The sequence below is a fragment of the Zalophus californianus genome, chromosome 9, assembly GCF_009762305.2.
Source record: "Zalophus californianus isolate mZalCal1 chromosome 9, mZalCal1.pri.v2, whole genome shotgun sequence".
Lineage (NCBI taxonomy): Eukaryota > Metazoa > Chordata > Mammalia > Carnivora > Otariidae > Zalophus > Zalophus californianus.
This window is the reverse complement of record NC_045603.1, coordinates 120,368,793-120,376,290: the sequence shown is the minus strand read 5'-3', so window position 1 is coordinate 120,376,290 and position 7,498 is coordinate 120,368,793. Positions and strand designations below refer to the sequence as shown.

Genomic DNA, 7,498 nt, shown 5'->3' with positions numbered 1-7,498 from the left:
GGAATGCAGGCTGGCGGGGTGGGGGAAGGCAGCTCGCTCCGGAGGACGCCACCAGCAGAGAGGAACGAGGAGTTGGTGCGAGAGAGCGGGCCCGGCAGCTGGAAAGGACTGAACGCCTTGTTTTTGAAACTGTCAATTCCCTCAACCCCTATTGTGAGGGCTTCATGCAAAACATCTCAGGCCTTTTAAAGTAGGAGCTTGTGAGGCCGCCACAGTTTGAAAAGGAGCGAGAGAAGAGCGGGGGCCTAGGGCATGGGCAAAGAATGATAGCTGGGCCCCCTCCTTTTTTTTTTTTTTTTTTTTTTTGCAAAAGAGGGCCTGCCAAACAGGTAAAATGCAGCCCTCCCCCAACCTCCTAGATCTTCCCCACGTCCCTACCCCCCAAGGCTAGTTTGCAAAAATACCCTTTGGCCTAGGGAGCAAACCAAAACCAAAGCTAGCATTAAAAATAGTTCTTTCTTCCAGGGTAGGGCAAAGTCCTGGGGAAGACCTGGGTGACCGGGGTACTCCCTAAGGTGGATGCCCTGTTCCTCCTTGTCAATTTCCTGAGGTTAGTTGATGGGGAGCCTTTAATTTTTTCCCCCTAGTTTGGCTCTAGGAAACTCCCTTTTCACATCCTTTATCAGCAGGAAGTTATTTTCAAGGTGAAGCAAAACTCACCACATTTTCTATCTTTTGTAGATACTAATGCTTTATTTTTTTAAATGTGAGGGTTTTGTTTTTGCTTTTTACCATGGAGGATTTTTGTTTTTATTTTCTCTGAAAGGAAAAAAAAAATGCTTTTGAGGAATTAGTCTATATCTTTTCCTGCATTCAAACAAAAATATCATTCTCCTATTAAGCAGAAACTTCCAATTCTTGTGACCGGAACTTTGAAAAATTTCTAGACCACTGAAAGTCACCCAGACACAGATAAGATAAAAATCCACACACCAGCCCATCTAGTTTGTGTTACTGCTGTTTAGTGGTGGCTCCTTGTTGTTGATTTTAAAATAAACAACCATTATTGAGATTACTGCACTGTAATCAAGTAAGCCAGTAGAAAAGAACACCCACTTTTAAAAAGTAAATAGTTGAAAAAGAGCAAGCTGCATTTTCTAAGAAGGCAGATAACCTGACTATGGAAGACAGAGAACACACATCTTTTAAAAAATAATTAAATCTTCATTTCAGAGTCTTATCAGGAAACTATTTTTACAGGAGACCAAAAATAAGCTTATTTCCCCCAAAAGTCAGAGGAGGAGCCCTTTCCTGTATTTTCCTTCTGTTTGTGAGTGTTGAGCTTTAGACATAGGACTAAGTGACTCTGGAACCATGTAGTGCCTTTTAAAAAAAAATGCTATCACCTGAAAACATTTAAATGTACAAATGCAATCTATCCAATGGAGGTAACTTTTTCTCTCAATAAGGCTTAACTTTCTGAACAAATGGGACATTTATAGCATAGAAAATCTAGATGTGGTCATTAACCATAAAACAACCAAAATGAAATAAACTGTACTGAGAATAATTCCCTCAGCAGAATGGGAAAACAGCTAAGGGACTACCAGAAATTGAAAGAATACCTTGTATTTGTAAGTTACTGAATACTATTTGGTATACTCTCCTAACAGAAGCCCCAACTCAGGTTTTGCTGTGGTTGGCTGGCTTGTTGTAGTACTGTGGGGTGAAATTTGTGTTGACTATTTAATTTCTTTCCTTTTGATGGTATCACTCTGGAATGCCTCGGCCTCCATGCTGCTCATTCTCCAGCTCCTATAAACTGAAACTATTGATTCTCTGAGGGCTGGAGACCAAGTGTCAAAGCTGGAAGCCGATATTTTATGTCAGAAATTCCATAGGGTATATTTGTTTTAAATTGTGCTTATTCCATCTAGCAGTCCTCTCACACCCAAGATCTGTAGGCTTCAAATATATTCTCAGTTTATAATATAGGAACAATGATTCCATAGCCAGCAAGAAAAGTACTAGCCTAAATGTAGTAGTCATCATACTTTGAACTCTCCTGACTTAGCAGTAATTAAAGAATAGAAATTACAGACTGCCAGTGTGTGCATGTCACACTTTTTACAGATTGATTTTGCAGGACAAATCACTGCACCCAAATTCTGTATGGCCTTCCAAAGAGGAAAGAACTCAGACTGAGAAGCCAATTGTTCAGCTTTCTGGGGGCTTTAACTGTAACTTGTACTGGTCTTTGGAATTATACACAAACATGAATTCAAGGATAGCATCCCCCAGTATTTGCTTTGACCATATCTATCATCCCAATAAAAAAGGATCCAGTGAACCTACATCTGGCAACATTCAAGAAGGAAAGGAAGGGAGGCAGTTCAAAGCCTCTGTTTACTCCATCCAAATGTATCTGGATGCAGGTATTCTCAGCCTCTGTCCTTTACAGTAAGAGTAAAACCACAGAGCATATACAGCAATTAGAGCTGAGACCATCCAGATCTATCTGAAACATTTATAGACAAAAGAAAAATTTCAAAGGGAGTAGGAATTAGAAGGATAAGGGCAGGAAAAAAAAAAAGACTGAATTTCCTTGAGAGATAGTGACTAAATTCACACAGTGAACATCTCATTGATGTTTTGTTTTGTTTTATGATTTATGATCTATACATGCAACTTCTTAGGTTTAAGGTGGCAAAGATCTGAGATACAATTTAATTGGACAAACTTAGGGAGGTGGACCAAATATTATTAGATTTAACTTTCATTAAAATAGCAATTGATCTCTGCTTCACTTTCTTAAACCTGAAACTTTTGCACTTGATTTGTAACAAGTTTGTAAAGTTTTGTTGTTATTTAGAAAGAAATCAGTGTTTTGCACAGAACCTGACTGCCCTCATCACATGGTATTACAACAAAACACTACACCCAATAAATGCATTTCTTTCAGGCAAAAACATTACAAATGAAAATGTCAACAAAACCATTCATTCCTGTTAACCGTTCTTCAATCTGGAATAAGTAGAAATGTATGGAACCAGGAATTTTAAACAGTGTTTTTAATTGAAAATAAAGCTAAAGCATGCTTTTCAACAGTGCAAATTTCCATAATTTTGATTTACTGCTTCCATCATCACAACATAGTACACCAGCATGGCCCTTACCAAGGGCTAGACCCTAGCCATTTGCATGTTGAACTACTTTGATTTTAAGTGCAAATATAGATAGTCACCTCTGATTGTCACTTGCAGTAGAAACTCTCCTGCTTTATTCACAGGATGGTCTAAAAACAGAAGTTTAGAGAGATGCAGAAAAAGTAAAAGGTAGTAAGATCCTAGTGCCTGAGTTCTGGTACCAAAGAGCCCTGAAAGAACTGTAATTTTTCATTTGGGATATTCCTACAACTCTGACCCATTTTACTTTTCTTGGTTGTATTTACTGCTTTGTCACTATGAAGAGTCAGACCATAAAATATCCTGCTATTAAGAGAACTACTTTGTTTTGCAAGTTTGAGGAGTCAAACTTGAGTCAGACCACAAGGTAAGCAGGACAATAATAGTAAGAGTCACCTTATTTAAAACCTTTGGGTGAGAACACAGAAAGGACTTTTCCAATTGCAAGGAGTAGCTGTAAAAGTAAAATCACACCCTTTGCCAAAAAAAAAAAAAAGCAATCTCATATTTATTTTACTCAGTATATATGAGGCAGCTTTTACCAGCATTCAAGCAGGACTCCCCAATCTTTCAACTCAAAAAAAAAAAAAAAAAAAAGGAAGGACGGAAGGAAGGGAAGAAGGAAGGAAAATTAAGTGCAACTACTCTTGGAGAAGGAATGAGGGAAGGAAGAAGAAAAGATATCCCACAAACAAGAGCTCCAGAAAAGAACATTTTGGGCTCACAGAAAACTTCTTTCTACCTCACTATGTAACCAAGTAACCTAACAAACTTTCACTGAATTAACAGTTACACTTTCAGGTCTGAAATCTAGTGCATAAACTTAATGGCTCATTGTAATATTTATTATTCAACCTTTTGACATTTATTTGTAGCAGTTGAATTGAGGTACCGGGTGCATTATTAGCTTTGAAACAGTAAAGTGTTCCAGCTCTACCTTAATAACTGAGTTTTACTTGAGTCTTTAGCCTGAAGTAGTCTGTGGAATGTAAACCAACCCTTCTCCCACCCCGCCCCCACCCTACTCCAAAAAAAAAAAAAAACCAAAAAAAAAAAAAGAAAAACCCGCAATGGAAAAAAAGTAATCCGATTTCTGTCTTCAAAATGCGATAAACCAGGGCTCCAAAAGGGGTGTAACACATTAATGGACTTGTACAAACCATCCTGTGCAGTTTACAACAAAAGGAAGGTAATAGGGTTCAAGAAAATATCTTCCAAAACACTTTTATGAATTAAATTTCCTGAATTTGTGACTAGGTGGAAGAGGTATTGCAGAACCGCCCAGCTGCCATTTCCATATAGGATGGGCCTTGTGAGGAGGTTGGGAATCCTTAGTGGTGTTTAAGGAATACGCCGGCCACAAATCCCCATCCTTCCCAATAATGAGTGATGGTGGACAAGGAAAATTTGCCATGAAATTAAATGGCCTTTTCACTGCTGATGCTACATTGCTGGCTACCTTTTTGCGTCTGTTTATAACTGTAAAATCATCCAGTGTTCCTTCATGTGTCTCAGTTTTACCTGTAGGACGAGGACTTCTAGCTGATTTCAAATTTGGTTTGACTGGAGGTGTCTGAAGTACAGGTCGCTTTCCCAGTACTAGTGTCCGGTAATTTTTTCTCACCCTGGCACCAAATTTATATTCCCCATCCTCAGGTTTTGGAGAACCTAAAGTGCATGAAAGGCCCTGACTCTGAGCCAGTGGATTTAAGGAAGGAGTTTCTTTTTCAGGGCATGCAAAGCCTTCCTCCTTGGCTGTGGTTAACAAGGCGTCCTCCTCTTTACTTTCAGTCACACTGTAAAACTCACCCTTTGTATCATTGCACTCGCACTTAAGCTTATTTGTAATAAGGTCAGGTTCATATTCTTCATTAGCACTACTGTCTTCTACTTTGATTTTAATATTGTGCAGAAATGGCAAGGTCTTGTCTCCTGTGTTCGTGCAGGGAGTCTCAGCTTTAGTTGCTGCTGCTGCTGCATCCACCGCAGAATCCGCTTGTGAAGGGGACAAATCCGTAGCAAATTCAGCACAATGAGGGATTTTGGAATCTTTCTCTGAATTTGAGGCCGCTCCTGAAGAATCTTTATTTAAGAACCTAGCAGCTATTGTGTTGTTATCTGCACAGTGTGCCGTAGGACTTGCTGGTAGGCATTTCCTTGCCTCTCGGAGTATTCTTTGTTGTGGAAATGCATTGTTTGTCTTTGGGCTAGGTGAAGAGGCCCCCTCCGCCAGGCAGTTAATTGTCAGGTCAGTTCTCTTTACAGTACTGGAAATTTCAGAGTGTGGGAATGTAATCTCAGATACCCTATCGTTCCTTATCTCTGTGAAACAACTCCCCAGGCCGGCCGGGCAGTATACCGGAGACGCTTTGGGGGCCCAGCTCTGCAGATTCCACTCCTCCGGCGACTCCGCTTTGACACTACTCTTGAGGTCGGGAAGTCTGCCCGCATCCTCGAAAGCAGCGGGTTTGGTTGCAGCGGCTGCGGAGGCCAGATGGTACAAGAAGTTGGCCTGCGCCTGCACGCTGGGAGGCTTGCAGAAGCTGGTGCGTCTGAAACGGATGCTCTGCACTGACACTTGGCTGGAGCCGGAGCTGGAGTCCGACTCCGTGGACGAGTCCTCCTCCTCCGAGCTGACTTCGCTGGAATCCGAGGCCCCACTGCCCCCCTCCTCCTCCTCCTCCTCCTCTTCCTCCTCCTCCTCCTCTTCTCCCTCCTCCTCTTCTTCCTCCGAGGACACCGAGTTGCTGGAGCTGGACAAACTGGAGCCAAAATCTGAGTCGTTGGCTGCATGGTCCGAGTAGGAGCTGGACTCCGAGTCGCTGCTGCAACTCTCGGGAAAGCTGCCGAGATGGGGCTGCGGCCGGTGGTGATGTGGGGGGTGGTGATTCGACGGCGGCTGCTGGGCCCGGTGGTGGTGGTGGTGGTGGTGGTGGTGGTGGTGATGGTGGTGGTGGTGGTGGGGAGGCGTGCAGAAGCTGTTAACCAGGTGAAACCTCTCCAGGCAAGTGGCCCCAGCGGCTGCCGCCGCCGCCGCGGCCGCCGCCGCGGCGGCCGCCGCCTTGGCTTTGTAGGACCTGGGCAGCAGCAGCAGGCGGCGGGCGCCGGCGTGGGGCGCGAGCAGGCAGTCCTTAGCGCCCCCGCGCTTGCGCTTGCACCGGTAGGTCAGGCTCACCGGGCCTCCTGCGCCCGCCGCCGCCTTGGGCTGGGGCCCGGCCGCCGACGCCTGGTAGTAGGCGGCGGCGGCGGCGGCGGCGGCGGCAGCGGCGGCGGCGGCGGCGGCGGCGGCGGCGGCCGGGTGCTTGCTGCACAGCAGGCTCCGAAAATAAGCAGGGTCCGAGTGGAAAGCAACGTAGTTTCCCTGGAGCGGGGCAGTTTCATAGTTTAGAGGGGGTTTGCAAGGCGAGCGCACGATTTCCGGATAGTGCGAGCCCGGGTATTTGCTAAAAATCTGAGGTAGATGGGCGGCGGGGCGCGCGGCGGCGGCGCCCGGGCGCGGGGACTGCGCGCTGATTGGCAGGGGCCGCGCGGCTCCGCTCAGGCCCCGCCAAAGTTGGTGCTTGTCCTTCCAAAAACCCGGGCGGGGGCAGGCGGCGGCGGCGGCGCGCTCTGGTGGCGGCGCCTTTGTGGCCAGGGCCCGGCCGACCCTCCTGCGCTTGGTCTTGAGGACACGCTCGGTTTTGCAGGAGGTGTAGAGAGCTTCCACGTCTTCCCGAGAGATGAGCGTGCATTTGGCGGCGTGGAAGGCGATGCTGTTGATTGCCTTGAGTTTCCGCAACTCCTCCAGATCGCAGTGGTGCTTTTTCACTTTCAAATGATCCATGCGCTTGTGCACGGTCGTCCTCGGGATGTTTTTCAGCAGATCCGTGAAGACTTGGGAGAGGGCAAACATTTGCTTTCCTTTAATGATGAGGTAGCCGAGCCTCACGCCATCCACCTCTTCAAAACCTGACTTCAGGTCTCCCATCTCGGGCACTAAATGATCCCCACCATTTGCAGTAAATATATACGTGACGCATACATACACATGTATGTATGTTAATCCTCCACCAGATGCTGCGTGTGTCTCAAGGCATCCTGCTAATAAAATAACAAAGACTGTTATTCCCGGCGAAGGGAGTGCCAAACTCTAGGCTAAATTATTGGAAAAAAAAAAAACAACAACATGAAATTACACTGACTTGATTCTTGCTTTTTTTTTTGGTTTTCGTATTTTTTTAAAAAGAGGGAAAAAACCATCCGGTTTCTGATCTGCCAGTGTGTTGGTCTAAGTCCCCGATGCAGATCAGTACCTGGGCCCCTCTATTCCTTCCTTCTCCATTGGAGCACTATGATAATGGAATGTGAAGGGAGAAAGAGAAAAGAAATGCAGC

General features: G+C 45.1%; 1 protein-coding gene across 1 annotated transcript; it reads right to left on the bottom strand.

Annotated features, from left to right (window-relative positions):
- Nucleotides 1–4,196: 4,196 nt before the first annotated feature.
- SKIDA1 (SKI/DACH domain containing 1) lies at nucleotides 4,197–7,197 on the bottom strand. Its single transcript, XM_027594783.1, has one exon. The coding sequence runs from the start codon at nucleotides 7,090–7,092 to the stop codon at nucleotides 4,351–4,353; it is 2,742 nt and encodes a 913-aa protein (XP_027450584.1). The 5' UTR covers nucleotides 7,093–7,197; the 3' UTR covers nucleotides 4,197–4,350.
- Nucleotides 7,198–7,498: the final 301 nt, after the last annotated feature.